The sequence below is a fragment of the Quercus robur genome, chromosome 2 (assembly GCF_932294415.1).
Source record: "Quercus robur chromosome 2, dhQueRobu3.1, whole genome shotgun sequence".
Lineage (NCBI taxonomy): Eukaryota > Viridiplantae > Streptophyta > Magnoliopsida > Fagales > Fagaceae > Quercus > Quercus robur.
In genome coordinates this window covers 9656424-9673071 of record NC_065535.1, presented here as the reverse complement: position 1 = coordinate 9673071, position 16648 = coordinate 9656424, and the positions used below count along the sequence as shown (strand labels likewise).

Sequence of the window (16648 nt, the reverse complement as noted above, 5' to 3'; positions counted from 1 at the left end):
ATCTTATGGGTGTGTCATAAACTTTGCCCCTATTAAGTCAAATATTGATTCTGTCAATGTATAGTGTGAAATCCATATTAATTCCATATAAGTGAAAAGTTGATATAATATTATTGGTTCCAAATCCATAGCCCTAAAACCACCTTATATATAAACTTCCCCCAAGCTATTATACATACATAACACTGGCAATCCCCTTTTAATTTTTGACTTGTATTTGTGATTATTTGAGGTGGGTTTTAGTCTTCTTTCTGAGTGTATGCATGCAAGGATGCAATATGGGTTATTACTTATTAGGTGTCGTATTGCGTACTTGAATAATGTTGCATGCATGGAACGTTATTCATGAGTCAATTAATTGGGTGCTAGCTATTCCTTCAATATTGAGCAAAGAATAGTCTACTATTGTATGCGGCTTAATTTGTTTCTTCACTTCAGGAAGATTGTATATAAAGGTAAATAGATGCCTCTTATTGAACACGTTCTCAAATTAAAACTCTCTTTATAATTAATATTGTACACAAAGTAGTTGAGAGATTCTTATTGTTGGTTCGTTTTATTGGATTATTTGGAACTTTGTTGCGTGTGTTTGACTGCTCTTTTAACTAGTGAAACCAAACATTTTTAGCGGATTGCATTACAGATATCCAACTGATATACATAATAATAAATTATCAATAGCAATCCTTTGATTTAATATGCTTATTTAAATGTTCATTACTCAAGGAAATCTAAGCTTTTATTATTCATTTAAACCAACTAGTTACTTGCATTCAAAGATTGACATTTTAAATATTTGAACGAAGTAGAAACAAGTCGCTTGATGCATCACTTTTCCTTGATACATGTAAACGAAGGAAATAAACGACGTTGTACAGAAAGTAAGTAAATTAAAAGTAGATATCCATTACACATCACATCTTATTCTTTGGCATTGTAGTACTGCATTTGCATAACGGACTCGGCTAGGCTTCTATCCATGCTTCATTTCAGCCTCAGATTCCTCAGCCTGCATTGACAAATATGATTAGCACTAGAGATAAAACTTCTCATGCAATAAGAATAATGCTAGGGACGCATAAAATGACATAACTTGTGCCACAACTCATAACTCGTTACATGAGCGAGTTGTGACACAAGTTGTGTCATTTTATGTGTCCCTGACATTACTTGAAAAAAAAAAAAAAAAAAAACTGTGATATTCAATAATTTTGATTGATTTTATGCTAACCTTGCAACTCATGTATCAAGATAATATGGCATTAAATATATTAGAGATTTAGAGATTATAAAAGGAGATAAGATAGTCCACGCCTAAGAGTTAGAGATATATACATGGAGCCATTATGGTAAACTTTAAGCATAATTTTTTTAATACGTAGGTATTACAACTATAAGCAAATAAAAAATGCTTTCATTTTATCTCTTAACCAACGAGAATAAATATACATAAATATCAACATTACTTAAAGTGAAAGTAATTTGTAACAAGTAGTATCAAAGTTAGATGGTAGGTATTGAAAGTGGATCAGCACTCACAGTTATATTTATATATATTTGGCTTCTATATGATCATGCTGTTTAATTTTTATTTTTGATAAAAGGATGCTTAATAACTAGATGATTGAATGATTCAGTCTCATAATTTATAAGTGGTTTAGTAACAAAGTTATTAAATTAATATTGATGGACACAACAAACTCAATAGCTTAATATATAACATTAATAAATATAAAATTATATATATATATATATATAATACCTTTGTTCTTCATCCATGTAATTGTAACCTTTGCTGTTCTCTTCAGTGTCTCTGTAATTGGGCAAGGGAACATGGCCAGTCTCAATCTGCCTGAGATCTTCCACAAGTTCCTCATAGTGCTTAATCACTTCCTCCACAGTTTTCCCACCCACTGCTCTGGCCAAATTGTGCCAGCGATCTGGGGTGTCCTTGGGATACATAACCAAAGCATTCTCAAACCTTTTGTTTTGTTTGGCTGTCCAGTTAGAGCTACCACCTGAAGCCATTTCTTACTTCTATATAAGAAACTTTTACTACACAGAAAAACCTGGAAAGAACTATGGAAAGGTATGAACTATATTAAGCTTGTATGAGTAAAGAGAATGTCATTGGTACACCCTTTTATAGAGGAGGATTGGAGAATAGGTAGGACGGTGGGTTTGTGTGTTTTTGCTGAGCTGTTACTTTCCTTGCAAAACAATGGGATTCGTAAAACATATAGACGTGGTTTCCTTTTTACTTTTCCAGGTAATTTGATGGGCTTGGATTGGCTTAAAGCTCAAGAAATTGATATAAGTCCATGCCTCACTTTCTTTATCCAAGAAAAGTTATTCCTCAGTCTATTCACACGTACTCATTGTTCTTGCTCTCTTGTCTTCTTTCTTGTCACGGGCGTTCTGTTAATTACCGGGTTTTATGGGCCATTCAGGACTTTCATGAAAGGGAAACAAGTTTAACCCAGACTATATTGGTTTTAGAGTGAAATCTATACCTGCGCCTTTATGGTTTCATTTTCATATGGACTTTGTTGTAACATTTCTCAGCAAATCATATCACTTGAAGATAAAACGAATTAATAAAAAAATTATAAAAAATATCAATTGCTTTTAATTATGTGATCTTTTCAGAGAATAGATCTTTAATTAAAAGTGTACAAAGTGGCATGTTGTGTTAAACTAAACCATAAACTAGATATATTTTAAATTGAGAGATTACTTAGAAAAATATGTTCAGTCCATAGGCAAACCGTGACCATATGTAACCAAATTCTAGGAACCTTAATGTATCTAGAGTATGTTTGAAGTGTATTTCAAGATCAAGCCAAGTAACAGGTTCAAGCAGCAAGAAGACTCAAGTTTCTAGAATCTCAACTCCAATTCAATCCCTACTCGACCGATTGAGCTTTACTTAACTCAACCCAGTCCATTTATAACGGAGTTATTGGAGAAAATTTTCAAGTGGTGGTTGAAGTCATGAGTGGGAGTTAGGTTCACGTTCAACAAAGACTAGAATAAAAGAGTCCATAGATTTGGACCTGTATGTGGTTACGCTAATAAGTATTACATGAGAAAGTAGTAGATTTAGGGTTAAGTCTATTGTATAAATTTCGATTCTATTTATAGGTTAAGCCCTTCCAAGGGTTTTTACTTTGTGACAGTTGTTTCATTGATTTTCTTAGATTAACATATTGTATCATTTGTATGTTCTTGTGTTCTTTATCTTGTCTAATATGGTGTATGTTCATATACTATTTAACACTCAAGCATAATTGGACTAATAATGAATAATCTAATTGGCTTTAAAATTGGTAATTTGGCACTACCGGGATCTAAATCTCTAACAAAATAAAACTACTTTAAAAAGTTGTACATATATCAAAAAAGTTAAGGCATCCAAGTTCTAAAACCACCTTAAACTTATGAAACGTTACTGTAGCATAATTGAAGATTATAGTTACTGATGACACGAAAAAAAAAAAAAAACAAACAAACAAACAAACAAATTAATAAATAAAAAGTTCAAGTCTCTTTCAATAGTCACCAACCTTTGGGTTTTTTCCCATTAAATCTGCTTGACCAAAAATAAAAAAGATAACTCAGACAAAAAAAAACCTTGGGATTGCGTTGTTGGGGGGGCCTTATATTATTCCTAACCAATCTTTTATTTTATAACTTATAAGGAAAGAGAATAAAAACCAAAGACCTTTTTAAAAAAGAGTTATAAATATCCCAAGCTATATCTTTTGTGAAGGAAAAAAATATTTTCTTAGACTCGTTTACATCTATTATTTTACATATATATTCTCACAATTAATACGAGAATGTTTACGCTATAAAAAGCTAGAAAAAATTATCAACATTTAAAACATGAAAATGAATGTAAAATATGAGTATAAGAGTATCACTTGTGATGAGGATGACACTTTCTCTGCATGTCACTTAGCCATTTGGTCCAATATAGAGCTGCTGACATTTGGCATGGATGGAGCCATGGTTGGATCCCCCAAATTAAAAAAAAAATATATATATATATATATATATTATTATTATTATTATTATTATTATTATTATTATTATATATAGATACTAATTTTAGCAATTTATTTTAGAAAATTACACTTTTGTCCCCTTAAAAATATCATTGATTCTTTTAAGAGTATTTTTATAGTCACAAATTTTTCTATAATATTTTTACAAACTGTTAAAGTAACAAATTCTTATTGGTTCACATTTGGACCCATCACTTACATTATCACCAATTTGTAAAAAAAATTATAGTTCAAACATTTTCCTCATTTTAAAGACCATTAAAAAATATTTATAAGTCTAAAATCTAAAAAAGAAATATATAAGCCCAAAAAAATTAGTATAACAACAAAAATTACTAATAGTGAAACTAAAAAAAAAAAAATTAAGCCTAATCAACCAATTTTACCTAAAACAAACAATCTAACCCTTTAAAAAATTTTAAACAACCAGTAGTTAAGCGACTAAGTAACAACAAAGTTGAAGGCCAAAGTTATTGCACACAACCAACAACAAAGTCACCCCCTTAACTTTAAGTTCTGTCTCCGTACTACTGTGTTGGGTATAAATTCTAATTTAAAGTTTTTGGGGCAACAGGCTGATTGATAAGATAAAAAGAAAAGCCTTGGTCTAATTATCACATTCGTTTAGAACTTATTCAACAAAAATTTTCGAAGGAACAAGAGGTTCACAGCAAGCAAGTTATATAAAAAACCAAGCATGATATCCGAATGAATTTACTAGACCTTGATATTAGCATGTTTGGATTCACACACACGCAGTCAAGTGCTTCATGAAAGAAAGAGGATCTTGGCACAAGCAAGCATGGAACCTATTGAAGTGTGAAAGTTCTTGTTTCCACGTGGTAGTCCATGGACTACAGGCTACAGCATTGTGATTTTTTTGAGACTGAAAAATGATCAAAAGGGTTCGTCATTTTTGCACAACACAATATCGTGATAACTCATCATGCTGCTGTGCAACTTGTATAAAATTTTACATAAAGTGATCCTTTCATCCTTCAACGTAGTGACGTACATGATCTCTTACTGATATTATAAGAATCCTTATCATCCAAGTAGGGGTACCGGTACATATCGATTATCGAATTTATCTCCCTCTAGATACCTGTCCATTCAATTTCAAAAGCTTTGTGGTCATTTTCCCTCCTCCCACTTTGCCCCTAGTTTCACAAATTGCAGCTGAGTGACCTATGGCTCACATTGGTGGTCATTTTTTAGATTCCTCTGAGGCCAAAGACCAGATACTGATCGATCATAATGTTCAACTACAGATACTGTCGAGTGGGAAACCCATGATTCTTATGATCTTATCAAGAGAAAAAGTTACTAATTTTAGACCAGTCAGCATGCATATACCATAGCTAGCTAGAGGGAATCGTATCAAACACATGAAGCAACTGCAAAAATGAGAAACAGATCTGTTAAAAGAAGGGAATTTATGTTTTTGTGTGACTACTAGTTTCCATTGAATAATTATTATAACAAGCACTTCCACCTCTCTTTTTCGGCCAAGTAATTAAGAAGAAAGAAATGATAGATGAAGACTTATAAATGTAAGCTCCAATCCAAGCCTAACTCCCCCTAGCCCTTTTTTTGAAAAAAGCTAAGAAGCATAGACACAGCAAAATGCTCAACACGTCTACAAAGTGTAGAGATTTTTCTTTTCTTTTCTTTTCTTATTTTCAGATTTGGTTGGGACAGAGTTGAGACACACGTGAAAAACAACTTGAAAAATGCAAGATTTTTAACAACGTAGCACAATTTGAACAATTGATCAAGTTTTTAGGTTTGTAAAGTTTTCAATCTCTCTCTTTGGAACTTAGGAGCTTTGTTCTTTGGTCACTTTTCAAACATTTATTAATTACTATACTTAATTGTTGTTGTGCGCCTGTCATATATATATATCATGTCCTACCTTTATCAGCATGTCTTGTATTGTATGTCTTATGTCATATGTGTTGCTTTTTAGGCCACAACAATAACTTAGATCGTGGAGAGTGGGGACTTATCTTCTCGTGTGGTCATTATCTCAATCGAACAAATGTTAGTAAGAAATTTTTTCTTTTTTTCTTTTAGACTAAGACATCAATTGATTATTGATATAAATAGGATTCAAACCCAAGTTCTTATTCGACAATAAATATTTTACTAATAAAACTAACTAAAATCTATTTTTTATTTAAATTTATGGCGTCATCTTGATATAAACGAAATTTAAACTCAGATTCCTTATTTTTACAACTATAAACTTTACTATAACTCAAACCCATGTAACACTTAAAAGGAGTCTTGAAATTGGTTTTAGTTTAGACCTCTTTTGTACGATGATCGGAACATGATGCTCAAAATCAATTTTGCATTGCCAAAATGTTGAAAAGAAGAAAAAGAGGGGTAGGGGACGGGGGGGACGGGGGAGGGGGTGGTAATAATGGACATGCAATAATAATCATTTATTGAAAATGAAATGAAATTTTGCTAGGAACCTATTGTAAAAGTTGGTAATATCTAGAATCCTTATCATCCAGGTTTATTCTTGCTATAAAGTAACTGTGGATACCCATTCTTTAATCTCATTGCCAAGAGCTTTGGAGTCTTTCGTATCTCTCTGGCTGCGGTCCCTCCTTCCAAGTTGGAGGTGGTCATTATCTTCGCTAGCTCTAGGGCACCAATTAATTGTTCTTGAGGCAGATGTTTTTAGATTCTTCAAGACTCAGTTGTATATTTGTTGGGGCCATGGAACCGTGAATCCCATATACGTAGTATTTCTTTTTCCTAGGGAAAACAAAAGTCTACACCATTAGGGTCTGTCGCTGTACTATTCGTTGAAGCCTTTTTATAGCAATTCTTAAATTTTCTTTAGGCTGTGGAATCATGAATCCACAAACTTCTTTTTCTTATTAGGAGGAAAGAGTCCACCATGGGGACCTGAAGGACCTGAACTATATATTCAGCAATCAGCCAATCACCATGCAAGAATTTTTTTTTTTTTTTGATACGAACCATGCAAGAATATTGAAAAGGAACGGAAGCGCTCAGTTCCATATATATACATATAGTTTCCTTGAGGTGTCCTATTTTTATCTTTACACACATACAAATGTAAATGTATTTGAATATGTATATGTGCACATATACAGTCTATGGTTAACTCAGTCCAAGATTGGGTGTGCATTTGGGAAGTGCTTAAAGTTGTAGGCTTGTAGCTTATTGTTGATTTTAGCCTATTTTTGTTACTGTTTATGAGTCTCACTACACTTTTTGATACTATTCATAGGTTTCACTATACTATTCAGCTTATTTTTTAATTTTTTTTTTACACTTTCAACAAAAAGTTTTCAGTTTCAACTAAATAACCTATTCGCAAACGGACATGAGATATATTATACTGGTTTTGAGTTTTGACACCTCAACAACAACAACATAGTTCATTAATTCCAATAATATTATAATAACCACGTGAACAATGGGAAGTTTAATTTATTCAATGTATCTCGGTGTCAGGGCCGGCCCTACCCTTAGGCGAATTAGGCAGTTGCCTAAGGCCCTAAGTGGAAGGGGGCCCAAAATTTTAGAAAAGAAGGGGTAGTAGAGGCAAAAAAAAAAAAAAAAAAAAAAAAAAAAAAAAAGTTTCAGATGAATTAGAAACATCCAGAGGGAGTTTCATATACATTCTATTTTGTATCAAAAAAAAGAAATATCTGGAACATCTTTTTAACCAAAAAACAAAAATTTTGATAAATCGAGTTAAACATTGGCTCTAAACAAAATTATTGCTCAAAAATAACATTATTATCCTCTAGATAAACCAAAAATCAACCAGATAAACTACAAATCCGGTCTAAGAAATTAACCACAAAACAATCACAAATCAAAACAAATAAAACAGCTCAAATCCCTAAAATTTTTAGTTTTACCGTTCCCTCTGCTTCTTTCTCTCTGCTCTCCTCCTCTCTCAAGCTTCCTCCGCCTCCCTCAACTGCTCAAGCAAGCTGCAAGCTTTCTCCGCCTCTCTAGCTCTCATTCCTTCTCTGAATCTCTGATTCTCTACTCTCCGGAGTCTTCGCCTCTCTCAACTACTCTAGGACTTTGAGTTTTTTGATACAGTGCGGTGCGTATTAGGTATAATATTTGGGCGCTTGGCTTTCAGTTCAGCCTTTCTCTTCATTTTATTTGTCCAATGGATGTTTCACTTTGTTTGGGCCTTCAAATTTTTTTTTTTTAATAAAGCCTGCGGTTTTTTTTTTTTTTTTTTTCTCTTTTGGGTATAGATAATAGATACAATTTGTTTTGGTGGTTTTTTTGGTGGGTCTTATCAATAAGTCTTGTGTTATGGCTGTGCTTAAATTTTTTTATTTTTTTTAAATTTTAATCTTGTGTTTTTTATATATATATTTTAGTTAGTGGTAATATATTGAATAAGTCTTTATTTATGTAGGTTGAGATTGTTAAAAACTTGTTATTGTTCGGTAAAACTACAACAATACTTTTTATATAAATCATGTTCTATTTCTCATTTGCTCTACACTTGAAAGTTATTTTTTATTTTAGTCTTTATAAATATATTATTTGATTAGAAATGTCTACTAGAAAATATGCATCTGGATATGAAAAACTTAAAAAAAAGAAAAAAAAAATTAATTGAGTCTCAAAAAGGATCAATGGATAAATTTGTTATTAGTAATAAACAAAATATAACACAAAATTTAGATGAAAATATTACAAATGAGCAAGAAATTCACCAAAAAAAGTTAGAAGATAATGAAATGATACAATTGTGAGATAACAATGATACAATTGCAAGATAATGAAATGATACAATTGAAAAAGAGATGTTAGAAGAACTTGAATACAAAAATTTAATTAGTCAATTTGCATCTCAAAATGCAAGAAAAATAAATTTTAAATGAAATATATTATAATATAAAAATATTAAATAAATATTAATTTAATTAATATATAAGTATAAAAAAATGCTCCATTTTTAGTTCTAGTCTAAGGTTTCAAAATGTCTACGACCGGCCCTGCTGGGAGTATCTTGGGTATAGAATGAGAAGATTATTATTGATTCATTAAATTCAACATCTAGCCTAATGAAATGAATCTTCATCAAGAACGAGTAAAATGGAGAGTAATTCTGGAAGAAAAAAATAATAATAAAAATAAAAGAAACCATGAGTAACTGAACTGAAACTCGAGAAGCCAAAGAAATATTAGTACATCGTAACACTCGAGAAGCCAAAGTCTCAATGAAGATATTGATATCCAAAGATCGGTTTCCTTTTGAGCCCGGCCCAGTTCCTGAGCCCTTGGGCCTGTTTCTGTCAACATTTGCTACTAGGCCTTAGTTTCTTCTTGTCCTTGTTCCTTTGCTTTTTGAGATGAAATCTAGAGACTGCTTAAGATATCCCTGTCAATGCAATCCTTGAATGGTGGTGCATGTACATACTCGTTTCACACAATGGCCCGGAATTGTAACTTATGGGCGAGAGATGATTCGTGACCCAATATCTTGACTGAACTCTAATCGAATAGACAAGTAAGAGTAAATTCAAGAGTATTTCAGAAGCCTTGTAATTCAATTGGTTATATTTTTTGGTGTTGACAATATCTAAAGGTTCAAATCTTCTATCTCACAATTATTGAATTCAAGAGTGTGCGCTGACATCAAATATGGGTTGTCATAAAAGTTTTATTGTTAAGAGTAAATAATTATTATTAATTATTATTTGTCATGTGATTATACAATTCTTGGTCCCATATGGAACAATAGCTAGAATTGGTCTTGTCTTACTTTTCCATTTGAGTTTCCGGTTAATTAGGCGTGCTCCGTATGTGGACTAATGACTAGGATTCAGTTTACACCGTTGAAATGAGAAAACTCTTGACCGTTAAGAGTACAAATATAAAATTTTATAATTTTTTTTTTAAAATGATATATCTATAATATTTTTACAATATTTTTACAATAAATTATAAATGACAAATTGTTACTGACTGTTATTATTGGGGCAAAAAAGTAATCTTAGTGTTAGGTTTAAATTTGAACCAATAATAATTAACTACCTATGATTTGTTGTGAAAATGTTGTAAAAATGTTGTGAATGTAGCACTTTTTTTTTTAGTGTAATGTAAATTTTTATAATGAATATCATGTTTGTTATTAATTTGTAGAGGTACTAGAATATTGTTAATTATAGTATTCTTTATAATGTTTTCATTATTTTCTCTTTCTCTTGGTAAAACTCTTCTCTTCTTCTTCTTCTTTTTTCCTTCTATAATTTGATAATTGAGGAAGAGGGACTTGATCATTGTACATCTCCATTGGAAACACTAAAATGTGACATTGCAAACTATGATTTATCATATATACAACACTAAAGCTTTTGATTTTTAAAGGGGGGGGGGGGGGATTCCCTAAAAATTTTAGCTAGTCACTCCTCTATTTTAGCTAGTTTAGTTTTCAAAAACACTCTCCAATAAATTATCTTTTATTTCTTTATTTCATTTATATACTCATTTTTTGGGCGGCTTGGGGTGATTGTGACAAAGCAAAGACTAAGGATGACTCAGTTGAATATTGGGAGGAATAACCTATTTTTTTTCCAAATGATGATTTATGACAATATTGTTCCCCTAAATCAAATGTTTATATTTGGAGTGGACACTTGTTTTATTAAGGAAAAAACAAGAAAACCAAAATTAATGGAATACATTTTTTTTTCCATTGAAGTGTTTGAATTTACATAATAATAGAATATAAATTACATAATTTGCTTCCTTGTTATTAGGATCAAAGAAGGGAAAAAAAAAAAAAAAAATTTTGATTCCTATTTTTCTAAATTTTTTAAAAGAAAAAAGAAATATGAAGTTATCATTCCTAGTTACTATCTAAAAATTATGTAAAATAACATTAGAAAATGTCTAGTCTAGAACTAATAATTTAATATAGGTTTGGTTATTATGTTATGGAAATAGGAAGAGATTAGGTACCCATTCTATGAGAAATTATACAGTTTTCTATTGGTCCATGTCACTTATCCACCATTCCACTAAAAAACTCCCACTTATTTAAAATTGTTGAGTCAGTAATTAGTTTTTGTTTTAAAAAAAAATTTAACTCAGCAATTTTAAACAAATGAGAGTTTTTTAGTGGAATGGTGGACCACGTCACTTATCCACCATGAGGACCTTATAATTTCTCCCATTCTTCCCTACCAAAGTCAATCTTATAAGAATTAATGGTCATCATTATTCAAGTCATGCAATGTACAAGAAATCAAACATTTCACAGCATTTCAAACACGTCATAGATAGAATTTTTTTTTTTTTTTTTTTTGATATGATAGAAAATTATTCTTATGATCAAGGAAAAATCATATTAATTATACTCATGAACATGATAGGGCTCATAAATAATAATATGTTATCAATAGAAACATTGAAAGACCATATTCATCATTTTTTTTTTTGTCATTATTCATGCAAATGATCTCATTATTTCATGTGCATTACTCATTCAAGTTTCAAATTCTAACTTGTGAGTATTTGATAAAGCATGTCAACATTTGAATATAAAAAATCATATTTTTATCATCCACCATTCCTGTTACCATTTAACTAAATCAGGCTTTATCATAACGTGCATCACTCCAATCAGATTTTAATATAATAAAATGAATGGTTACATTTTATAAATATTTAAAGGAGTAAAATTGAACTGAATCAAAATTATCATGTATTTTAGGGATAAAAATATAATTTACTTATATATATATATATATATATATATTAAGTCATGTCACGAACATGTTTTTCTTCACTTTTTTTTTTTTTTTTTTTTTTGAGGAATATGTTTTTCTTCACATTTTAAGATTCAAGATGCTTATAGATGTAATAATTGGATATCCACGAAACCTATATATTGCATATATAAGACTCAGTCAAATGGATTTTTTTTATTTTTTGCGTGGCTGCGCCGTATATAGCTACTGTTCTCTCTTCATAGTCAAGATTGTCTCATCACCGATTGCTGCCAAAAGCAGCTGACATATACAGAAATCAAGTTGGACACGTATTTTTTTCGACTTTTAATTTTTTTTATCAAAAAAATAATAAGGTTAATCATTGTGAAGGTTTGTTCCACGTTCTTTCCTTCAAGTCCTATCATTATCATGAATCATGAACCAATAAAATATCCGATTGTGGTTTTGCTTTTAGTTTGCCTCCTTTGTAATCCATGATGGAATTCGTTGCAAAAGTTGTGCATAGTAGTATGGTACAAAGCTTTGCCTGCCTCGTAGTGTAAATGCCATGAAAAAACAATTCCGTTGAATGAGTCAAGGACCAAATTAAACCATATGTCAATCTCAATATATTGTGGAATTTTATTTTTGGATGATTATTGGAATTTGCAACATGCAGTCTTGCACGAGAAATTTAAGTCCACTTGTTGTTCCAAATGTTACCTCGTAAAATGACTGTTCTGAAATTTTCTTCTTCTAGATAATTCAATAATAATAATGGTGTTTATTTTTTTTTTTTTTTCATTCTTTTGATAATTCTATAGTTATAATGGAGTGGGAGTCTAAAAACTAAATATGTTTGTCGGAAAGATTAAAAAAATATCAATTAATCTAGCAACAAATTATTTTATTATTATTTTTTGGTAAGTATGAGTGAGATTTTATTAACGGAGGGCTAACTGAGGCAGAGGCCTAAAGGCAACCCGCCTATTAGTATCCTCAAATAAGCATGTGAGAGAGATGATTTAGGGGGTGTTTGATAATGTTGTTCTATTAATGTTTTTTGTATTTTTTGAAAATACATGTGAGTGAAAAAATATATAAAAATATGTATAATGTTGTTTAAACATTGAAAACTATTATTCAAGTTACTACCCAACAGCCCCTTATTTATCCGAAACATAATATTTTGAGATGGGTTGGGTAAGCCATACAAAAAGAGTTTGTATTTGTGGTTTGCTTTTGTAATGCATGACAGTGGCTATAGAAGTTGTACGGAGTACAAAGCTTTAGCTTTAGCCTGCCTCGTTGTAGCGCAATGCCATGAACAGCACTTCGGTTGAATGAGTCAAGGACCAAACTATATATATATGTCAATCTCAATGATTCTCTCTTAGGAAATTTATTTTTGGATGACTATTGGACTTTGCCACGTGCAGTCTTGCACTAGACATTTAAGTCCACTTGCTCTTCCAATTGGTAGCTCATAAAATGACTATTCTCGTTTTTGGACTTTGTTACCAAAATTTCACAAGCGTCAAAATCACTTGATACAAATACTAATTTTTTCTTTTATGCTTGCAATAAATAAGAAAAGGAAAATCTAAGTCCAAATTCTATTTATGCAAGAATTGACCCTGCTTGATACAAATACACTTTTTTTTTAATACTTGTCATAAATAAGAAAAGGATCGGAAGATCCAAATCTAAATTCTATTTCATGGAAGAATTGAGCTAGGGTCAGTAGGCAAATGAGGCGGCCGTCTAAGACCCCAAATAAAAAAAAAGCTCACAAATTTTAACCAATAGGGTTATTTATTTCATTGTATAGTATTAATTAAACCTAAATATTAGCTAATAAATAAAATAAATTTTTATCAAATGAAAAACAATTAAAAAAGAGAGAGATAAATGTTACATCCAAAACATTTTTTACAATATTTTTACGACAAATTATAAGTGGTAAGTTCTTACTGACTATTATTAGTGGACAAAAAAGTAATTTCAATTATAGGTTCAAATTAGAATCGTTAACAACTTAACATAGGATTTGTTATAAAAATATTGTGTGAATGTAGCACTTTTCAAAAAAGAACGAGAAAAAAAAAAAAAGCAATACACAAAAATTTCACAACATTCTTCACAATAGTTGAGTTGAAATTTTTTTACTAATTCGTATTTAGTTCTACCATTAATATCATTTTTCTTTTACTTACCACAATCAATCTGTCGCATCAACAAGTGTGAACAATTTTGTCAATTTTTTTGTAAATATAAACTTTCTTAAAAAATAATTATAGAGTTTAAGTAATATTTAATTTTAAAAAAAATTATATTTAAATATATAAAAAAATCTCAATTTAATTTTCACCTTAGTCCCCAGTTGAATCAAGCTGCCCTTGAATTGAGCAATATTATTTTGCCATAACACTTCTCGTATTAAACCAATTAACCTATGATAATAATAAAAAAATTAAAAAAAAAAAGTTTATATTAAAGGTAATAGAAGGAGGTTTGACTTAGTTCTAACACTCTATGCGCATCGGATCCTCTAAACTAATGCAATGTTGGTGGTTACTCAAAACTAATCATATGTTCCCTATCAAAAAAAAAAAAAAAATTAATCAAATATCTGTTTCGTATCGTGTCATCCTGTCATCCACCAAGCTTCGTTGATGGGAGAGTTGCCAACTTTTGGAGGCAAAAGTTTCGAGGCCCACGTGGGATCCACGCATTGGAAGATGGCACGTCTGTCACAAATCACAACTAACACTGTTTGGCCTGCCCGCACTTTCGTCCCTACTTTCTTGGATACTTAATGGTAATTTGCCCAGAAAAAATTGTTTGGATAGTAACTATCAAACGGGACATGTCCATTACAATACGACGTCCTTGCTTTCCCGTTCAATCACGTTCATGTTTTTCTGTTTTCACATGATGCACGCCTCGTGGTCTCACACTAGAAGATTAGGCTCCATGAATGCGACAAAAGGTCGATAAAGAAAATTGAAAAAGAAAACACATACGCAATCACATTCTTTTCACGTTAATGTTAAACTTAAAATATTAGAGTTCCAATTAATTTGTACCATTCATCCCAATCATTTTATTATTACTTTATTAATGCCGTGCAGTTGCGCACTTTTAGCGTGATAATTATTTTATAAGTGGTTGTGAGATATGAAAGGACAAAAGTTCAAGTTTTTAGAATAAAACTTTATATACATGATAGAGTAAAATTTTATCTTAAATTTTGATAGTATTTGAAGTTAAAGATCTTTTTTTTTTCCCCCAAAAACTTGATATTTACAACAATTTGAGGATTTATTCTTTTCCATTACATGTTCATGCATGTCTCAGATGAGCACGGATATCCACTCCTTTGTGAGACTTAATGTGAAAGGATAAGATGTGAAAGTTACACATAAATTACCTCTAATGGGAAAAAAGAGATTTTAACCTCTGTAAAGAGCGTAGATAAAGTCAAAAGTAAATATAAAATATTATTTTAATTTGTGCATATCTTTTCTTAAAGTCATGTTTTCACTTGTGCTCGCGTCATGAAACATTCAAAAGTATTGATGATTATGTGGTATTATCTAGGTAAATAAGGTGCATGATCTTCTCAACTTTCACATTAAACATTATGAATGGGTCATTTTGTATCAAAATTAAAAATTTATATCAAACACATGGCATAAAATTATACAATAATTAAAAATTAATTTAGATTCAACTTGAATTCTGATTGTATTTAATCTTTAATATAATAAATACATATATAAATATATGGTTTTTTATTGTATAAAATTTGGACAAAAAGTTTTCACTGGATGCTATGATAACTGCCAAGAGACATGTATTCAAGTTACTTTTTATGTTTTTCTACAATCACACAATTTGCCACAACTTAATAATATGTGTGGTTAATAAATTATTTTTTCGCTTAAACCTGTAATTTTTTATTTACTATTTACGGTCCCACATATTAAGATTAAGATTGTGCCAAAAGTTGTGTGAACACAGTTTCTTTCTCTATTTTTGTAGGACTGAACTGAACTTAACTTAACTTATGTTAGAAGGGTTGAACGCCCCACAGTCTTTGCTGGGTACAACTTTTCCATGACCCTTTTCTTCCCAATGAATTTTGAAAACGATGTTTTTACTTTTTAGGTGGGAGTCATTCGTATTATAATATCCAATGAATTTTCTAATGACGAGTATCTTTAATTACCGCCTTTAAAGTGTATTTGGATTTTGGAATGTCTTTTGATTCACTTTTTATTATTACTTATTTGTTTATTTTATTAAAAATGAACAAAAATATATTTATTTTTATTAAAAGTTAAGGTTTTATAAAGTTCTAAATATAAAATAAACTAAAAAATCTTTAAAAAATCTAAACCGAATACATAGTTGGTATTGTAATCATAATCATATATTTTCAAGTGGATTTAATCTTCAAAATTTTCTTCATTAATATAAATAGAAAAACTCATATCAAATACTTGAAATTAACGATTCTAATAATAGTTTTTGAGTATCTGTTAATGGATACACACGGATGTTAAAGAATGTTAAATGTTATCTTCTAAAAAAAAAAGAAGGTTAAATGTTCAATTTTTTTTATGGGATTAAATGCTCAATTACTATATATAATAGTTGTTTTTATTAGGGAAAAATACACACATTAATTTTTCACTAATCATTCTTTTTTTTTAATAGAAAGTTTCACTAATCATTCAAGTATGTTGAATTTAATTTTTTTTTAAATATTTATATACTATTTAACTGTGTTTGAAAAAACAAATCACAATGGTATGTTTAGTATTCTAT

At 30.3% G+C, this 16648-nt stretch overlaps 1 protein-coding gene across 1 annotated transcript; it reads right to left on the bottom strand.

Moving 5' to 3' along the window:
* Positions 1–723: 723 nt before the first annotated feature.
* Positions 724–2172, bottom strand: LOC126712250 (protein RADIALIS-like 2). Its single transcript, XM_050411511.1, has 2 exons — positions 1763–2172; positions 724–1009 (listed from the first exon to the last, which is right to left on the bottom strand). The coding sequence occupies exons 1-2, from the start codon at positions 2026–2028 to the stop codon at positions 985–987; spliced, it is 291 nt and encodes a 96-aa protein (XP_050267468.1). The 5' UTR covers positions 2029–2172; the 3' UTR covers positions 724–984.
* Positions 2173–16648: the final 14476 nt, after the last annotated feature.